The sequence below is a fragment of the Palaemon carinicauda genome, chromosome 17, assembly GCF_036898095.1.
Source record: "Palaemon carinicauda isolate YSFRI2023 chromosome 17, ASM3689809v2, whole genome shotgun sequence".
Taxonomy (NCBI): domain Eukaryota; kingdom Metazoa; phylum Arthropoda; class Malacostraca; order Decapoda; family Palaemonidae; genus Palaemon; species Palaemon carinicauda.
The window spans coordinates 102291389-102313888 of NC_090741.1; the positions used below are offsets into that span (position 1 = coordinate 102291389).

General features: G+C 37.9%; 1 protein-coding gene across 1 annotated transcript in view; it reads right to left on the reverse strand.

Moving 5' to 3' along the window:
• LOC137656490 (uncharacterized) overlaps positions 1-13734 on the reverse strand; it is a 71196-nt gene extending 57462 nt beyond the window's left edge. The window contains exons 1-2 of the mRNA XM_068390665.1: positions 13700-13734; positions 13265-13527 (exon numbers count right to left, since the gene is read on the reverse strand). Coding sequence (XP_068246766.1) covers positions 13265-13527; positions 13700-13734 — 298 coding nt within the window. The remainder of the gene's footprint in view (positions 1-13264; positions 13528-13699) is intronic.
• Positions 13735-22500: the final 8766 nt, after the last annotated feature.

Consider the following 22500-nt stretch of genomic DNA (forward strand, 5'->3'; position numbering starts at 1 on the left):
AAGCTTGTTTTCTAGGCCAAACCACATGTCATCTGTATATAGTATGAAAAGTAATGGGTCAAGAACACTACCCTCTGGAACACCGGATATCATATTCCTTTACTCACTATGGTGCTCATCAACAACAACTCTTTAAGATTTATTACTTGAAAAATCAATAATAATGCTAAGAAACGACCCACCCACTCCCAACTGCTTGAGTTTGAAAACAAGGACCTCATGATTAACACGGTCAAAGGCAGCACTAAAATCAAGGCCAACAATACGAACTTCCTGACCACAATCAAGGGATTTCTGTGCAGCATTGGAGATTGTATGAAGGGCATCATATGTTACAAGGCTTTTACGAAAACAAAATTTCAAACTAGGGAATAGATGATTAACTTCAACAAACTTATTAAAACGTTTTGCCAGAAGACGCTCACAAATTTTAGATAATATGGGAGTTGCGGTAATCAGTTGGACTTGAGCTACTACAAACACATTTACATAGAGGAATAACATTACTAATTCTCCAACAAGTGCTAAAGCTCCTCTTCTTGCTAACTTGCACAAAATAACTGATAACTTTGAAGCTAAGAAATCTGCTGTCTTTATAAAAAACAAAGGAAGAATATCATTTTGGTCTGCAATTCCATAAGCATTAAGGCCCATCAACAGAGCTTTAATTTAGTTTAGTCTCAGGAAAACAGGAATGGGGTAGTTCAAGTTTTTCATTACTCTGTTTAATGTAAAAAACCTCAGCCAAAAGGGTTGCCTTTTCCTTTGGACAGTGAGTGACTGAGCCATCTGGTTTAAGTGAAGGAGGAACTGTTGCATCTACACCAAAGAGTGCAGATTCAAGGGTAGACCACCATGTATGTTCCCAAGTTTTACATTTACATATATATATATATATATATATAAATTTTATATATATATATATATATTATATATATACACACACATATATATATATATATATATATACACATATATATATATATATATATAAATATATATATATATATATATACATATATATATATATATATATATATTTATATATATATATATATATATGTGTGTGTGTGTGTGTGTGTTTGTAGATCGACGAACTTAAGAAATTTATGGGCGTAGACTGGCAAAGAAAGACTGTGAACAGACACAAGTGGTAGGATATGTCTGGTGTCTTTGCTCTGTAATGGACTGGCATCTGTTTGTGGTCTGTCATTCTTAATGTTCAAATTTTATTTGTCATTCTAATGATATGTTCTGTGTATGTGTCCATTTCATTTCTTACATGTTTTTAGTTTGTTCTCATATCCATGGTGCTCGTTTTCTGTTTCTGTGTTTTTCCCCCTCATATTTCTTTCCTGAACTGTTTGAGTTGTAACTAGTTCTCGTTCTAATGTTCTAATACTACTTGAAGTTTCTCATGCATAAGTTGATACTGGTAAGAGTAGCTTATTGAATACTTTTCTCTTTAGAGAAAGTTACATTTTCTTTTCCATAATCTTATTTGGTTTTACAAAAGCTCCCAATAGCATGCTAACCCTTTAAGTACCTGTGTCATGTCCTGAAAAGCACTTCTTGTCGGTCTTAAGTACCTATAATCATTAATAAACTGTAGAGTGTTATGGAGAAAACTCTTGTTAATGAGGTTCCATTCCTTTTGAACAAAGGTTATTATCAACTAAGTTACTTTGAACCAAGTCATTTTCGAGCGACACTATTTTGAATGAAACAGTAGGAGCGAATAGTATTTTGAGTGAATGTAGGTTTTAGCAATAGCCCCGAATGATTGATCGCTTAATTTTACGGTTTTCTAAAGAAATTTTAAATGCATAAATGAAGCTTCACGAAGGCGAACTAAAGCCTATACAGGCTTTCTTTTTTTATGATGATTGTTAGCTCAATTGGCCTGTTCCCAAGTAGTTTGCTGTTTTAATGGTGTGTTTTAAAGAAATTGGGTTTTTTTATTCTTGAAAATAAAGAAAAATATTCTTAAGGTCTTATTAAAAATTGAATCTAACCCAGTAAGGATATTTTTGTCCAATCGGGGCGATTGAGAACTTTATTATAAGGGATTTATTTATGGATAGGGTGAAGCTACTCAAACGACAATAACAGGGCGTTGTGTAGTGAAAATTATGTCCTTCTTAGCATCCCTCCCGACGTGTAAGGTTATGACAGGGGCTTAAGCCATACGTAATTTTGAAACTTATAATGAAGATCTTGAAATATTATTCCATTGTTTTAGGGACAACTATATTGGGTCTTCAATGGCAAATAACCTTACCAGAAGACAATAATTCCTGTTAATTTTGTGGAACTTTTTGGGGAGGATTCAAAAGGATTTCAAATCAATCAAGATTGAAATCAAGCTACTTTATATCGAGCTCGTTCTGGCTTTTGATATTAGTCTCATAAGTGAAACTCTTTAGGCAAAACCACCTCAACACATTCATATCCACTCTAGCTGCTAACTCATTTCTTACACCCGTTCTCACCCTCACCACTTCGTTCCTAACCCTATCTACTCAAGATACACCAGCCATACTCCTCAGACACTTCATCTCAAACACATTCAATTTCTGTCTCTCCGTCACTTTCATTCCCCACAACTCCGATCCATACATCACAGTTGGTACAATCACTTTCTCATATAGAACTCTCTTTACAACCATGCCCAACCCTCTATTTTTTACTACTCCCTTAATTGCCCCCAACACTTTGCAACCTTCATTCACTCTTTGACGTACCTCTGCTTCCACTCCACCATTTGCTGCAACAACAGACCCTAAGTACTTAAACTGATCCACCTCCTCAAGTAACTCTCCATTCAACATGACATTCAACCTTGCACCACCTTCCCTTCTCGTACATTTCATAACCCTACTCTTACCCACATTAACTCTCAACTTCCTTCTCTCACACACCCTTCCAAATTCTGTCACTAGTCGGTCAAGTTTCTCTTCTGTGTCTGCTACCAGTACAGTACCATCCGCAAACAACAACTGATTTACCTCCCATTCATGGTCATTCTCGTCTACCAGTTTTAATCCTCGTCCAAGCACTCGAGCATTCACCTCTCTCACCACTCCATCAACATACAAGTTAAACAACCACAGCGACATCACACATCCCTGTCTCAGCCCCACTCTCACCGGAAACCAATCACTCACTTCATTTCCTATTCTAACACATGCTTTACTACCTTTGTAGAAACTTTTCGCTGCTTGCAACAACCTTCCACCAACTCCATATAACCTCATCACATTCCACATTGCATCCCTATCAACTCTATCATACGCTTTCTCCAGATCCATAAACGCAACATACACCTCCTTACCTTTTGCTAAATATTTCTTGCATATCTACCTAACTAAAAATCTGATTGATACAACCCCTACCTCTTCTAAAACCACCCTATACTTTTAAGATTGCCTTCTCTGTTTTATCCTTAATACTATTAATCATTACTCTACCATACACTTTTTTAACTACACTCAACAAACTAATACCTCTTGAATTACAACACTCATGCACATCTCCCTTACCCTTATATAGTGGTACAATACATGCACAAACCCAATCTACTGGTACCATTGACAATACAAAACACATATTACACAATCTCACCAACCATTCAAGTACAGTCACACCCGCTTCCTTCAACATCTCAGCTCTCACACCATCCATACCAGATGCTTTTCCTACTCTCGTTTCATCTAGTGCTCTCTTCACTTTCTCTATTGTAATCTCTCTATCATTCTCATCTCCCATCACCGGCACCTCAACACCTGCAACAGCAATTATATCTGCCTCCCTATTATCCTCAACATTTAGTAAACTTTCAAAATATTCCGGGAACCTTTTCCTTGCCTCCTCTCCTTTTAACAACCTTCCATTTCCATCTTTCACAGTCTCGTCAATTCTTGAGCCAGCCTTCCTTACTCTCTTCACTTCTTTCCAAAACTTCTTATTCTCTTCATATGACTGACCCAATCACTGACCCCACCTCAGGTCAGCTGCCCTCTTTGCCTCACATAGATTGCGCTTTACTTCCACATTTTTCTCTCTATATTTTTCTTACTTCTCTATACTATTACTCTGCAGTCATTCTTCAAAAGCCCTCTTTTTCTCTTCCACTTTTACCTTCACTCCTTCATTCCACCATTCACTGTCCTTCCTCATGCTGCCTCCAACAACCTTCTTGCCAAACACATCACTTGCAATCCCAACAAAATTTCTTTTACTAACTTCCACTCCTCCTCTAAATTACCTGTTTCTCTTACTCTCACTTCGTCATATGCCATTTTCAACCTTTCCTGATATTTACTTTTTACCCACGGTTTTATTAGCTCTTCAACCCTCACTAGCTCCCTCTTACATCCACCTACTCTATTCCCCCACTCTTTTGCTACAACTAATTTTCCTTCCACCAAAAAATGATCAGACATACCATTAGCTATACCCATAAACGCGTGCACGTCTTTTTGAAAAAGCTAGCACTTATTAGCATCTCTTGTTCAACACACACATCTACCAGTCTCTCACCAATCTCATTTTCACCTGGTACGCCATACTTCCCAATGACACCTTCTACCTCTCCAGCGCCCACTTAAGTCACCCATGACAACTACATAATTCCTTCTACCCAGTCCTTCTACACACCTAGTTAATTCATTTCAGAACTCATTCCGCTATCCTTCAGTTTTCTCACTACCTGGTCCATACGCACTGACAAACGCCCAACATTCCCTACCCAACCTAACCCTTACCCACATTAACCTAGATGATATTTCCTTCCACTACTTTACCTGTCATCCATTCACTCAGCAATAAAGCCACACCCTCTCTTGCTCTTGCTTTTTCAATCCCAGACACTCTACCAGACATTTCACCAAACATCACTTCAACCTTTCCTTTCATCTTTGTCTCACACAAGGCCAATACATCCATCCTTCTCTTCCTAATTATACTTCCAATCTCACATCTTTTACTCTCTATCGTACTACATCCACGCACATTCAAACACCCCAAAACTAGAGTGCGGGGAGCAGTCACTCCCCCCCAGCTCCATTTCTTTGTTGACGTCTCGCAGGATTATATACAGGAGAGGGAGTTCCTTGCCCCCTCGTCCCGTCCCTTTTAGTCGCCTCTTACGACTCGCCGGGATAACGTTGGCGCTATTCTAAATGTTTTTATGCCCCAGCGGCCACTTTTTTATATAAAACTTTCTCTCACAAGATCTTAGATTCAATTTCCTCTTTTAATGATGAATATTTCTGCAACAAATACTATTCTATATCGAATTCGTTCTGTCGTGCGATGTGACACTTATATGGAATTTCCTTTCAAGACAAAATTTCTTCTATATATGAAATCTGATGCAATATTACTTTCAATAAATGTAACGCTTAAGTATTACAATACAGATTATACATGAAACAAGGAGATATATTTTTAAGTTTCTGTAAAGCATAGAGGGCAAAATGAATATTTTGCTGACTCTTTCATTCAAAGAGAGAGAGAGAGAGAGAGAGAGAGAGAGAGAGAGAGAGAGAGATTAGAAATATTTGAAATAAAGTAGGTGAAAATATCACTTGAACAGGGAAGGACATTTTAATGTTCAGGAAAAGATGAGATTCATAATGATTATTTTTCTTACTTTTTCACTCACAAGAGAGAGAGAGAGAGAGAGAGAGAGAGAGAGAGAGAGAGAGTTAAATTACATGAAATACAATAGTTGAAGAGGTCAACTAAACAATTGAAGTTTCCGTAAAGCTGAAAATATATAAGTATTATTTTGCTTACTCTTTTATTAACAAGTATATATATATATATATATATACATATATATATATATATATATACAGAGAGAGAGAGAGAGAGAGAGAGAGAGAGAGAGTGAAATTACATGAAATACAATAGTTGAAGAGGTCAACTAAACAATTGAAGTTTCCGTAAAGCTTAAAATATATAAGTATTATTTTGCTTATTCTTTCATTAACAAGTATATATATATATATATATATATGTATATATATATATACAGAGAGAGAGAGAGAGAGAGAGAGAGAGAGAGAGAGATTTAAGGTAGAGGAAATACAGTAGGTGAAAAGATCAACAAAACACTGAAAGACTTTTTTTAGGTTTCTCTAAATCTGAGAGTTAATGATGAGTATTTTGTTTAGGCTTTCATTCACATGGAGAGAGAGAGAGAGAGAGAGAGAGAGAGAGAGAGAGAACATGGAATACAGTAGGTGAAGACGTCAACGAAAGAGTCAAAGACATTTCAAAATTTCAGTAAAGCTGAGAAATAATAATGATTATTTTGCTTACTCTCTTATTCACAATTAGAGAGAGAGAGAGAGAGAGAGAGAGAGAGAGAGAGAGAGAGAGAGAAGTAAAGTATGGTAAATGCCTTAGGTGGAGGTTCACCAAAGCAGTGAAAGACATTTTCTGCTTTTAGTACAGATGAATATTCATACTGAATATGTTCGATTATATTTCTTATAAGAGAGAGAGAGAGAGAGAGAGAGAGAGAGAGAGAGAGAGAGAGAGAGAGAGAGAGAGAGAGAGAGAGAGAGAGAGAGAGAGAGTTCATGTGTTTTGACATATGGGAAATAGGGAAAGATGTCAACAAAGCAGTGAAAGATAGATAGATAGATAGATAGATAGATAGATATTTTTATTGACCACAAATTCTATATCAAAAATTACAATAAACATAATTACATATTCACATGAATCTATTATACATATCAGGATATTTATATTATTTTACACACAATGCAGTCAATGAAATTACAGGATTTATAATAGTTCCTTAGCATTTATCACAATTAAAATGATTAAACATATCTCCTATAAAGCACTTTAACATAAAATTAAAAATTACTATTAAACCAAAGAAAATATATCTATGGGTAGCAACAGTGGTCTGTACAACTTTGGCAAGAATCTGATGAAATGAATTTATATTATACTTAATTCGTATACTATATGTAATGGGACATGCCTCCACCACATGTAGCTCGGTTTTTACATCGCACAAGGGCATAATTTCTCCTCTAATTGGCGGTGACCTCGACCTCTTCTGTTTCACTACCTGTTTCAATAGCAAGGTTATGAGAGCTTAACCTTAATCTAGCAAAAGAAGTTCTATATATGACGTTAACATTAATCTTTTTAGTATATACATCGTGTACAGTAAATTCAGAATTCAATAATCTATGTTTCTCTACGAGATGAATTAGATTCTATTACTGCCAGTTTTAAGTTTTGAAAATCTTCTTTGATCTCATCCTAATCTATTAAAATCAAGTTTGATACATATCTACCAGTAGGTGTATTGTACTCTAAAGTAAGTGTCATTGCAAGAACCCATGGATCGTCTACCATCCTGTTCCTATCTCTCCACATATTCTTCTTAAAAACATCCATTGTTTATCTCTTACAATAGCTTTTAGTGTTGGCATTCCTACTTCCAAATAACACAGATACAAACATGTTGACTTTCGAACACATAATAGTTTTTTAATTCCCCAGTTATATAATTTAACAATAGGTTTCAAATCTCCATTACTCCACGACTTACACCCGTAAAGAACTGTTGACATCAAAGCCGCATTAAAAAGTTTCTCCTTTACATAAAATGGGACATCGTTGTTTTTATTTACATAAGATATGAATTTTAAAATGTGGCACTCTTTTGCTTTCGTATGAGCAGCAATGGCAGACGATACCAACCCATCACTTGTTAAAAACACTTCCTAAATAAATATATCAATCGCACCATGACAACGTCAAATCATCCACTCTTATAGGTTCACGTTCAATCATCCCTACATTAATGGATAAATATTTGGTTATACTCACATTTACTTTCATACCATTATTATCTTTAATCAACTCAATCAGATCATTAACATATAATACAAAGAGAATACATGAAGTAGTATTAACAAAATATGTTAATAATAATTATAACAAGAATGCAACATATCAATTCTAAGAGTTATTTACACATATAACAGGTTACAGAAAAGGTAGAGTAAGCAAAGCAGAAAGACAAAGAAAGGCGGTTACCGGAAGGATAGGAAGAAGGTGTACCAACCGTGTGTCACACAATTGTACATAATTATTTTGTATATATTATGGTTGTATCTGCGCTCTTCCCTCGCACTAAAAAGAACCTGAATGATCATGTCTCTGTTTTGCTTAGTAACATTATCTGTCTCTCGAACAGGTCATGTCCTGTTGCCTTGAGGTTTTGTATATAAAGAAGAGTGTTCCTTAATAAATAACTCAGTCGTTCCCAATCTGCCTTTGATTTCACAACTCCTCTCTCGGCCCGTCACATTGGTGACCCCGGAAGTCGACTCGCTCCCACCGCCTTCCACCCCCACCCCCTCGCCCCTTCATCGTTGGTACTATGGCGGACTCTACGGCAGTTGGTACTGCGGCCGCTCCATTCAAACTTTCATCGTTTGCCAGCGGAGAGGCGTTTGCTTGGTTTCAGCGTGCAGAAGTCCAGTTTCGTATCAGGGACGTGACTCGCTCAACCACCAAAGCGGATTATGTTCTCGCGGCGATACCCGAGGGCACCTTCCCAGAAATATCCGACTGGCTTTGTGAACAAGGAGACACCCCAATAGCGTATGACGACCTCAAATCATACCTTCAGCAGTACTCGCCGTCGCCAGCCGCCCGAATAGCAAAGCTTTTTCAGCTCTCGCAACAACCGTTGGGGGACCAAGGGGCTTCGCTTGCCCTCAGGGAAATGACCAGTATCGCTCGCCTTCAACCTGCCGCAGACGGCTCTCCTCGTGAGGTGAACCTAGTCCGTGCCCTTTGGATATGCCGTTTACCTGAACCTGTGCGCGCTGCCATACCCGATGTCGATAGTTTACCCATAAAGGACTTGATGACCAAAGCCGACGCCCTTATGGACAGCCACTTCAAGACCTCCATCAACGCCTCCACCCCTGACGACGAGGATGCCTATTCAACGTCAACCGAAGCTGACATGAATGCCGTAGGACATACACGCCTACCCCGTGACGTGCCGAAGCGGCGACAAAGCCGCCCACCACCCACCAATCGCTCGTGCCCCAACAAACGACTTCTACAGCCACTTACTACCTCCCATCCACCGCAGTTTTGCTACTACCACTTCAGATCCGGGGCAACCGCGAAGAAATGTGCCAAAGATTGTCAGTGGCCAAAAAACGTGTAAGTAGGCCATCGCTTGTGGCGGTGGCCTCCCATGTTTCTAATCTTTTCTTTTTACAGGATGCAGGAACGGACGTGCGATTTTTGGTAGACACGGGTGCTTGTCGTTCTCTTTTGCCAAGGAAACTCTTCAAGGCACAACGTAGTCTGTCTACATCTGCCGACGTCCGCTTGGTAGCTGCCAACGGATCTGCGATACCCAACTACGGTTACGAGAGCCTCACATTATCGTTTGGAAACGGTAAATTCAATTGGAAGTTTCTCGTTGCTGACGTCACAATGCCAATCCTCGGTGCGGATTTCCTCTCTCATTTCCACCTTCTGGTCGATGTCGCCCACCGACGATTGGTCAACGCAGACTCGTACTTGTCGACACCTCTTCAACCCGCCCCCTCTAACCTCGCTCTCCACATCAGCGCACCCACGGATGCCTACGCCCACCTCCTCACGTCGTACCCGGAAGTTTTCCGTCCAGAACTTCACCAAACGTCCACAGTTCCTGCCAAGCACGGTATTTATCACCATATCAAGACGACGGGACCCCCAGTCTTCGCAAAATTCAGACGTCTAGCACCGGAACGATTGGCAGCCGCCAAACAGACGTTCGCCGAAATGGAGAAAATGGGCCTTTGCCAAAAGGCCTCCAGCCCATGGTCGTCACCCTTACACATCGTTCTGAAGAAAGACGGCTCCCTCCGTCCGTGCGGGGATTACAGGCGCCTGAACATGCAAACAGAACCGGATCACTACCCCCTCCCAAACATTACCGATGTAACCTCCTACTTGCACAAAGCGAAGGTTTTCTCTACGCTCGACCTCCTGAAGGGGTATTATCAGGTGCCTATGAACCCAGAAGACATCACAAGACCGCCATCACCACTCCGTTTGGCACATACACCTTCAATTACTCTAGTTTTGGCCTTCGTAATGCTGGGGCAACGTTTCAATGTCTCATGGATGGCATCTTAGGGGACCTCCCTTTCTGTGTATGTTATGTGGACGACATACTTGTGTTCTCCTCCTCAAAAGAGGAACACCTCCGTCACCTGCGCATCGTGCTCGACCGCCTGCAACAAAACGGCCTTGTAGTCCGGGACGACAAGTGTACCTTTGGCGCCAACGAAGTGTCGTTCTTAGGGCACCGTATCACTCCTGAAGGAGTCCATCCCCTCCCTGAGAAGGTAGCAGCCGTTCAGAATTTCCCCACGCCCTCGACCGTCAAAGCTCTGCAGGAATTCTTGGGCATGATCAACGATTATCACCGTTTTCTGCCAGCCATTGGCGCCACTCTTGCTCCCCTCTACGCCTCCCTCAAGGGCAAGCCAAAGGACCTGAAGTGGGGTCCCCTTCAAGAAGCAGCCTTCTGCAATGCAAAGAAGGCCCTATCAACTGCTGCGGCTATCACTTTTCCTATCCCACACGCCCCTCTCCTTCTCTCCACCGATGCCAGCGACGTCGCTATTGGTGCAGTACTCGAGCAGGTGGTCAAAGGCTCGCCCCGCCCATTGGCTTTCTTCAGCAGAAAACTGTCCAAGGCAGAATCGGGTTATTCTACCTTCGATCGAGAATTGCTGGCGGTGCACTTGGCTGTCCGTCACTTTCGCCATTTCTTAGAAGGTACGCCCTTCGTCATTCGTACAGACCACATGCCTCTGGTGCACGCCTTCACTCGACAGTCTGACGCTTGGTCCGCCCGTCAACGCCGACATCTCTCCGCCGTGGCTGAATACAATTGCACCCTCCAATACGTCCCTGGGAAAATGAATCCCGTTGCCGATGCCCTGTCAAGAAACACGTTGGCTGCCGTTCAACTGGGATTGGATTACAACGCCCTGGCTGAAGCCCAACGACAGGATCCAGAGTATCAAGCTTGTAGGACATCCTGCACGTCCCTCCGTTGGGAGGATTTTCCCCTCGAAGACTCAAACACCACCCTCCTCTGTGACGTCAGTACTGGTAGACCGCGACCTTGGATTCCTGCTCCCATACGCCGACAGGTGTTTGATTTCATCCACGGCCTTTCACATCCCTCGTGCCGTTCTACTGCACAGCTGCTGAAGGCATAGTTCATTTGGCACGGCATTTCTAAGGATGCTAAGAATTGGGTCCGTGCGTGTACTTCTTGCCAAACTTCCAAAGTACATCGACACACGGATTCAGGAGTGGCCACCTTTCCTCAACCTCAGCGTCGTTTCGCACACATTCACGTCGACGTTGTAGGCCCCCTACCCACATCACAAGGACATCGTTACCTGTTTACCGTCATCGACCGCTCCACTCGTTGGCCTGAAGCCATTCCCATGGAAACTGCAACGTCCGCCACATGTACATCTGCCTTACTCTCTGGATGGATTTCAAGATTCGGTATCCCTGAGCATATTACTTCTGATAGGGGAACAACTTTCACCTCTCAATTGTGGACGTCATTAGCGAATCTCCTGGGCATCACCCTACATCAGACAACGGCCTACAACCCCGCTGCCAATGGAATGGTTGAACGTTTTCATCGCACCCTCAAAGCAGCTTTGATGTCCCGCTGCAAGGATTGCAACTGGTTTACTCAGCTTCCCTGGGTCCTCCTGGGACTAAGGACCACTCCTAAAGATGCCTTCGACGTCTCGGCAGCTGAAATGGTGTATGGTGACCCGTTGGTCGTCCCTGCCGAATTTTTTCCTTCTACAACCTCCTCCGACGATCTCCAGCGAATACGTCACGTCGTGGGAAAATTTAGTCCGTGCCGCCAGACTTACAAGCCCCCAGCGAAGCATCACATACCAACGGACTTGCACTCTGCAACGCACGTCTTCCTGCGCAACGACACCAGCAAGCCACCACTAATGCCCCCTTACACGGGCCCTTTCCTTGTGATCCGGCGCAGTCCGAAAGCATTCCTCCTAAACATTCGGGGCAAAGAAGACTGGGTCTCCATTTATCGTCTAAAACCTGCTTATCTTCTGCCAGATGACCCGCCTACAGTTCGCCTCTCTAGATCAGGGCGCCCTATTTAACATGTACAGTATGTCATTTTTAGGGGGGGAGCCATGTACCAACCGTGTGTCACACAATTGTACATAATTATTTTGTATATATTATGGTTGTATCTGCGCTCTTCCCTCGCACTAAAAAGAACCTGAATGATCATGTCTCCGTTTTGCTCAGTAACATTATCTGTCTCTCGAACAGGTCATGTCCTGTTGCCTTGAGGTTTTGTATATAAAGAAGAGTGTTCCTTAATAAATAACTCAGTCGTTCCCAATCTGCCTTTGATTTCACAACTCCTCTCTCGGCCCTTCACAAAGGCCTAGACAAGGGGAGGGAAGAAGAGGGGAGGGACGGGGGAGTGTAGGTATTCGAATTGCTTAATCTAGTTACCCGATTCACTTGGTTTAGGCTTAATCATACAGGATTAAACCCTTAATTAACGAGATTTTCCAATGCATTATAGTATCAAAAATTAGGGGGAGGTCTATAGAGTGCTGGGTCAAAGAACCGTTCTGATCGAGTAATAAGTATGGGAGATATTGAAGAAAAGCACACTATTTTTTGCCAGAAATGCATAGTAGTTTGGTTTCACTAGCTTGTACTGCTCAAAGTCTATCTATATCCTTCAGAATACTTTGAGCCCAGAATTGGACTCCATATTCTAGATGGGGTCTTACTACTGATGTGTACAGCTGCAGTACAGTATCTTTGTTTCTGTATTTGAATTGTCTCTTTATGTATCCTATCACTTCTTGTTCTTGATTTTTTTCATATTTCATGCTCTGTTTGGTGAACTTGAGATCCTTGGTGATAATAATACCGAGATCTTCCTCCTGGTCCACACTTTCTACCTCATTACACAGCAGTGAATAATGTGATTGTGGGTTACTATAACCTATGTGCATACCTTTTTATTTCCAACAGTTTAAAGTCATTTACCGATTTTTTCTGGACCATTCTCCTAGCTTCGTTAGATCTCCTATTAAGGTTTCTACTCTTCTGAGTTCTCAGCATTTATGCTTAGTTTTTTTAGTGTCGGCAAATTTGGCTATTTTACTAGTTAATCTTATATCTAAGTGGTTAATGTAGATCAGAGATAGCAATGGGCAAAGGACAGCAGCCCACGCTGAAGCTGCTCCATTACTTATAACGCTCTGTAATTGGCTTGTTAGCCTATCTTCGATCCATTCAGTTGGCTCGTCAATGATGCCTAGTGCTCTAAATTTGACTATTAATTTTTTATGAGGAATTTTGTCAAAAGCTTTCTGAGAGTCTAAGTATGGGATGTCTATTGCCCTGCTTTTGTCATAAATGCTAAACCTGTTTGGGAAATATTACAAAAGATTTGACACACATGATCTCTTTTGTCTAAAACCATGATGACTGTCAATCAAAAAAGTTAAAGAAAAAAGTAAAAAATTATTTATATGTTCTACTATTGAGTGTACTATAATTTACTCAGATTTTCACAAGGCACAGAAGTTAGACATACTGGTCTGTGTTTGCCAGGTTTTTCTTTTGACCCATCTTGTAGATTGGAAGCACATTAGCTAGATTCCATCCTTGTAGTACCTGTCTTTCGTTTGGTGTCTTCCAGAACATTTTGCAAAAGTATGTGGTTATCTCTTCTTCTGGTTCTAGTTTTCCTTAGATCTTGACAAATTTTACTCCTCACAATTCTATGGTCACTTCACTTTAACTTAATTAACGGTATTTTATGTTTAACCAGATTAACTTTTCCACCCAGAAAAAAAAATCTGTTCCGTTTCTCGTTACTGCATTTGGGCTTCTCCATGTCCATTTTTTTATGTTGATTTTTATAAAAAAAAGATATTCATGAATTTTTTTATTTTTTTTAGCAAATTCTGCAAGCATGTCTCCTCTGTTATTTCTTGCACTAACTCCAAATTTGCACACAGCTGAAACTCCTCTCTTCTTTCAACCTACATCACGAAAAAGATCATACAAAACCAATGCAAAGTCTATCTTTTTCAAGGTATCATCAGATCTTCAAAAAAAGTTTCGCTTTCTTCCTCTATTGGATGTTGTGGTGCATACTTTGAAATGATATTCGTTTTATACTGTATATTTTATTCTTCTATGTTACCAGCAACATTTTTATTAATGGGAAACCCCATCCTATTTTGTTGATTCCTTACATGTCATCTGATGCAAAAGATATAGACCTTTTTTAACTCTATATAAAATTCCGCAATTATTATAATTTCTCTTAATCATATAATATCCATATTCATTTATTTCAGCTCTTCTACTAACACAGCTACATCTCCCAATGATAGGGTTTTTACATTGTACGTTGCCAGGTTTAACATCTAAAGGAGACCTGTTCTCGATCGATCGATCGATCGATTGAGAGAGAGAGAGAGAGAGAGAGAGAGAGAGAGAGAGAGAGAGAGAGAGAGAGAGAGAGATAGAGAGAGTATTTAGTTATAACTATTAACTATGAACTGTTAGCAAAAAAAAAAATATATAACTGAAACATGACATACACACACAAGAACACACGCACGTGCGCCTCACACACATACATACCCAGACAAGCAGACACACACACACACACACACACACACACACATATATATATATATATATATATATATATATATATATATATATATATATATATATATATATATATATACATATGCAGAAGAACCACAGGGAAAATGAACATACGGAATATACACTTAAGTCCTGACTAGTTTCGTGATACTTCCTCAGAGGAAGTATCACGAAACTAGTCAGGACTTAAGTGTAGGCTATATTCCATATTTTCATTTTCCCTGTGGTTCTTCTGCATCTGAGCATCACGTTTTCCTGTGATTTTTACGCATATATATATATATATATATATATATATATATATATATATATATATATATATATATATATATATATATATATATATATATATATATATATATATATATATATATATACAGTGTATATATATATATATATATATATATATATATATATATATATATATATATATATATATATATATAGATATGGATATATATATGTATCTATGTAAATATATATATATATATATATATATATAGATATACATAAATATATATATATATATATACATATATTTATTTATTTATAAATATATATATATATATATATATATATATATATATATACTGTATATATACATATACATATATACATATATATATATATATATATATATATATATATATATATATATATATATATATATGTGTGTGTGTGTGTATGTCTATACATACATACATATATGTATATATATATATATATATATATATATATATATATATATATATATATATATATCTATATTTATATATACATATATATATATATATATATATATATATATATATATATATATATATATGTATATATATATATATATATATATATATATATATACATTTTTTATATATAACTATATATACATATATATATATATATATATATATATATATATATATATATATATATATATATATACATTTTTTATATATAACTATATATACATATATATATATATATATATATATATATATATATATATATATATATATCTATATATATATATATATATATATATATATATATATATATATATAATCATATATAAACATATGTATATATACAATCTCTCTCTCTCTCTCTCTCTCTCTCTCTCTCTCTCTCTCTCTCTCTCTCTCTCTCTCTCTCTTGGTGGCATAGTGAATAGTTAATGGAAATGTTCAAAAGCCTGAATGACATTACAAGTATTATACGCTAAATAAAAATCAGACCATAAACATTGGATTTAAACTAGAAACTGAATAATTACCTATTCAGGCGATAGTAAATATGGCCACGGGCTTTCTCTTGACTGTATAAAGTTGCAAGTCGTAAGACAAATGCAGTTTTGCAACAACGGGGGCAATTCCAAATCCTGTTAGCCATTCTTGACTGTTTTGGATTTCAGAGCCGATGGAACAAGGTGAATGGGTGTCTGGTGGATGGGCGGGGCAAAATTTTGTCAAAAGGTGTTTACATTGCTTACGTAATGAATGTTTTCGACTCTTGGCTCGTTATCACTGGCTATGGCGTGGACTAGATCATTTTTACTCTATAAAAATTTAAACTATCGGGTTTAGGTTATTGATAATGCTGACAAAATTTGTGTGTTGTTGTAAAATATACATATGTCAACTTTCAGCTACATCCGATGCTTTGATAGGGAGCAAAGTCCAAAAAACCGTGTTACAGAGGCCCTGAATCTCATAGTAGGTAAAGTTTATTTTCCATACATAAAAGCTGCTTATCAAGTCAAATAATTTCGGGTTCTGAGCCAGTACGACAAGCTGATTTTCAGATTAAAAACTTTAGAAGTTTGGCAAGTGTTTGCGGATTGAGGTTGAACATAGCAATGTGTATTTGATATTGGAGTGATATCATGTATAGCCTTGAAGGCAGATGCAGAAAAAAAAAGTTGATTTGTTTGTTGTTTTTATTATCAAGATAAGTTCAAAAGAATGCAAGACCAGGTTTACTTACTTTACTTTACTGCTTTTCCGGTCCCATACAGCAGCGGAACCCCACTCTATATAGGACCTCCAATGTCGTTTTACCTTGTTCGTTCACAGTATTTATCTTTTCAAGTCACACATTGTTCATTTACTGTTAAATCGTCACTGTAAAAAGACTCATGAAATAAGAAAGTCTTCAGTTTCCTCTTGAAAGCCTTAATGTCTTCAATCATTCGAATGTTTCGTGGGAGCTTACTATATAGTCTCGGGGCCGCATATTTAAAGGCTCTGGAGCCCAAAGTGGATTTAAATCTAGGTTCTAACAGTTTGAAGCCATCTGTAACTATTATCGTATCGACACGATTTGCTGGCTGTGCAATATGTAGCAATTCTCTCAAGTATTTTGGACGACCGGTTCTGATAACTTGGTGGGTTATTGTACATATTTTGAATTCAGTTCTCACTTTAATATCAGACAGTGCAAATCAATTAGTATAGAGGTGATCCTTTCTCTAGGTGGGACACTTTTTAACAGTCTTGCTCTCTGCTCATTATGTTTTGTAATTTCTTAAGTTGGACTTTTGGTAAATTGTAGTAGATAGAGTTGCAGTACTCAATCCTGGTAATAACAAAGTTTATTAAAAGTTTCTTAACAGAATTTTCTTCTAGGTACTTTTTTTACAAACGCAATATTTCTTAGATGATAACCAGCACTTTTATTACATTCTTTATTTGGGCCTTTAGAGACAGATTACAGTCAAGAAATACACCTAGATCTCGAAGTTTTCTAGATATCGGTACCCAGTCATTATTTTATGTTCATATGAATATCATCTAAGTTTCTCACGCTGTTTCTCTTGCCCACCACGATGAATTCAGTTTTGTTCTCATTTAATTCTAGTTGTTTAAATCTCATCCATTCTCTAACACAATCAAGAATTCAGTTTAGAGTTCCAGTAGTGTCATGTATATGGAGAAGTAAAATTGTGTGTCATCTGCAAATAGTTTAAACTTCTCGCCATACCTTTGTGGCATTTTCGATAGACAAATAATATATAGTATAGATGCAGAATAAGACTTGGCCAAGTACACTCCCTTGGGGTACCCCTCTGTTTAAGGGTTCATATGATGAAAATGAGTTTCCAATTTGTACACAGTAATTTCTACCAACCAAAAAGTCCTTTAGGTATTTGAAAGCTTGATATTCAACGCCGATGGACCGTAGATAATTTAGTAGCAGTTATTATTATTATTATTATTATTACTATCCAAGCTACAACCCTAATTGGAAAAGCAAGATGCTATAAGCCCAGGGGCTCCAATAGCGAAAAATAGCAAAGTGAGGAAAGTAAATAAGGAAATAAATAACTGAAGAGAACAAATTAACAATAAATCATTCTAAAAAATTAATGTCAAAAGAGATATGTCATATATAAACTATTAACAACGTCAAAAACAAATATGTCATATATAAACTATAAAAAGACTCATGTCCGCCTGGTCAACAAAAAAGCATTTGCTCCAACTTTGAACTTTTGAAGTTCTACTGATTCAACAACCCGATTAGGAAGATCCATCCACAACTTGGTAACAGCTGGAATAAAACTTTTAGAGTACTGCGTAGTATTGAGTCTTATGATGGAGAAGGCCTGGCTATTAGAATTAACTGCCTGCCTAGTATTACGAACAGGATAGAATTGTCCAGGGAGATCTGAATGTAAAGGATGGTCAGAGTTATGAAAAATCTTATGCAACATGCATAATGAACTAATTGAATGACGGTGCCAGAGATTAATATCTAGATCAGGAATAAGAAATTTAATAGACCGTAAGTTTCTGTCCAACAAATGAAGTTGAGAATCATCAGCTGAAGACCAGACAGGAGAACGATACTCAAAATAAGGTAGAATAAAAGAATTAAAACACATCTTCAAAATAGATTGATCACCGAATATCCTAAAAGACTTTCTCAATAAGCCAATTTTTTGTGCAATTGAAGAAGACAGAGACCTTATATGTTTCTCAAAAGTAAATTTGCTGTCGAGAATCACACCTAAAATTTTGAAAGAGTCATACAAATTTAAAGAAACATTTTCAATATTGAGATCCGGATGTTGAGGAGCCACCGTCCTTGACCTACTTACAATCATACTTTGTGTTTTGTTAGGATTCAACTTCATACCCTATAATTTGCACCATGCACTAATTTTAGCTAAATCTCTATTAAGGGATTCACCAACCCCAGATCTACATTCAAGGGATGGAATTGATACAAAGAGAGTAGCATCATCTGCATATGCAACAAGCTTATTTTCTAGGCCAAACCACATGTCATGTGTATATAGTATGAAAAGTAATGGGCCAAGAACACTACCCTGTGGAACACCGGATATCACATTCCTATACTCACTATGGTGCCCATCAACAACAACTCTTTGAGATCTACTACTTAAAAAATCAATAACAATGCTAAGAAACGACCCACCCACTCCCAGCTTTTTCAGTTTGAAAACCAGGGCCTCATGATTAACACGGTCAAAGGCAGCACTAAAATCAAGGCCAATCATACGAACTTCCCGACCACAATCAAGGGATTTCTGTACTGCATTGGAGATTGTAAGAAGGGCATCACATGCTCCAAGGCCTTTACGAAAACCAAATTACAAACTAGGGAATAGATGATTACCTTCAGCAAACACATTAAGAAGTTTTGCCAGACGTTCAAAAACTTTAGATAATATGGGAGTTATGGAAATTGTGCGGTAATCAATGGGACTTGAGCTACCACAAACACATTTACATAGAGGAATAACATTACCAATTCTCCAACAAGTGCTAAAAGCTCCTCTTCTTGCTAACTTGCGCAAAATAACAGATAACTTTGGAGCTAAGAATCTGGTGTCTTTATAAAAAACAAAGGAAAAATACCATTTGGGTCTACACCTCCATAAGCATCAAGGTCCATCAACAGAGATTTAATCTCACGAGATCGAAAAACTAAACTTGTTAGTTTAGCTTCAGGAAAACAGGAATGAGGAAGTTCAAGTTTATCATTACTCTGTTTACTGTCAAAAACATCAGCCAAAAGGGTTGCCTTTTCCTTTGGACAGTGAGTGACTGAGCCATCTGGTTTAAGTAAAGGAGGAACTGTTGCATCTACACCAAAGAGTGCTGCAGATTTAAGGGTAGACCACCTTTTATGTTCCGGAGTTGTACCAGAGAGGGTTTCTTTTATGATTAAATTGTACTCCTTTTCAGTTGAGGCATAAACTCACTGAGCAAAAGCTCGAAGCTGAGTATAGTTGTTCCAGGTCAAATCTGATCTGTTACCCTGCCAAAGGTCATAGGCCTCCTGCTTCTCCAAATAAGCACGTCTACAATCATCATTGAATCATGGTTTGTCCTTCACTCGGTACCTTAGCACACGAGAAGGGATACGCCTATCAATTATGTTGACTAGATTCTCATTCAAAGGGACAACAGGATCTACACTACTATATAATTGTGACCAATTCAAGCAAAAAAGATCATGCAAAATCCCATTCCAGTCTGCTTGGGATTTCATATAAATTTTACAGGAATATGATATATCAGGGACAGGCTGCTCAGTCTTCACTAATAATGAAATCAAGGCATGATCAGAAGTCCCGACTGGAGAACCAACCTTACTAGTTATAACGCCAGGGGAGTCAGTGCATACGATGTCCAAGCAATTACCAGACCTGTGAGTAGCTTCATTTATGATTTGCTCACAGCCTGATTCAGAGGCAAAGTCTAAAGCTCTTAAGCCATGGCGATCAAAAGCAGCACTGAGATCGAGTAATATTAAAATACCCTATTTATTTTCATCCATCATTTCTAGCATATCATTTACAACACAGCAGATGGCTGTCTCCGTAGAGTATAGTTTTCTGTAAGCAGATTGGTTTTCAGGCAAAGCTTCTATTACTTCTATAACTTCTATTACTTGTTGAAGAATTACATATTCAAGCACTTTTGAGACAAAGGATAGATTATAAATAGTTCTTTATGAGCTTAATTCCTGGCAGTCCAGTTAATTTTTTTCAGAATTGGTGTGACCATACCCATTTTCTCAGATTTAGGAAACTTACATTCATCAATGCTTGCATTTGCTATTCTCATAATCATTTCTGCTAGACTAGAAAAGTCTCTTTCTCCAATTACTTCAGATATTGGCATAGGATCGATCGCGCAGTTTGTTTACTTTGCTCTCCTGACAATTTTGCTGATGTCATCTTGAGTTATGTTGTTGAATCGTATTAATTTTGTCTGTGTGCCTGGTGTATCATTAATCTGATGTTGAGTATTTACAAATAATCTGGTTATGTTCACAATTTTGATTTTAAAGAATACTAGAAAATTATTTGCTAGTTCCTGGTCACTCTATCCATTAGGTAGCTTCTTTTATTTTACATTTCCCATTATACCATTCAGGAAACGATATAATTTATTTATGTCTGTTGCTGCTTCAAGGATCTTTCTCTTATAGTGTTCACTTTTTTTTCCTTCTTAGTAGGTAGTTATATTGACACGCAGCAGTTTTGTATTCTACCCATGTACTTTCAGTTTATAACCTATTCCACTTTCTTTATTTACATCCTTTTTCCCTCTTTTTTATCAAAGTCTCTCCATCAAACCAAGTAGATTGATCTTTTACGGTTACAGACTTTTCCATCAATGGACACATGGTATCATATTCACTTTTACTCACTTTATTATGAGTGGTCACAAGACAGTTAGCACACTTAGCTCTTAACAGACGTTGGTCACCATGATCACAGGGAATGTTGATAGTATACCAACTGTTTGTCACACAATCGTATATAGTAACGACATTTCCTTTTGTGTATATATTATACTTGTATCTTCGCTCTCCCCTCGCACTACAATGTGATGAGCCGAGAGAAGGTTGTGACTCAAAGGCAGGATGATAGCAACTGAGTCACATTATTATAAAATACTCTCCTTTATATACAAAAACTCAATGCAACAGGAAATTTCCTGTTCAAACCGACACCTCATTGGTTAACAGTTAACAGTGAGAAAAACATACATGTTATTTCATGTTCCTTTTAGTGCGAGGGGAGAGCGAAGATTCAAGCATAATATATACACAGAATGAAATGTCGTTACTATGTACGATCGTGTGACACACGGTTGGTACAATAGCATCATTTATTTTCTTTGTAACTTCCTCAATAAATATGGTAGGAGAAAAATTTTATTTATGTCTAAAATTTATTTTCTTTACTAATGCATGTTTCTCTAGAGGTAGACTAAATGTAATAAGTTTGTGTACCGAGGAGATAATACATTTCTCTTTGACTTTTATATCATATACAATATTATTCATGCCATCACTTATAATTAGATTGTAGATGGCGTCAAATGTAATGATCTTTCTTCTGTCAGAGATCGTGAAAAGATCGAGTTAATGGGTATTGATAATGGGTTTCTGGGTAACTCCATTGATGACAGAAACTTTGAAGTAAGGGTAGATTTGGCAAATTAGAGGAAAGGATGTGACAGCATAGGTGTAGGTATTACATCCTTGTTGGATACAGTACTAGAGTACATGTAGTGGCCTAATGATGACCTTAAAGTTAAGGTTTTTACTTTTGCTGGAAAAAAAAATGACGAAATAAATTGATAGGAAGGGAATGAAGAGTCTTGTCTTAAAACTTGGTCGTGGAATGTTAATGTCCTCCAAAAAAGAGGAACCAATGTCCATTCC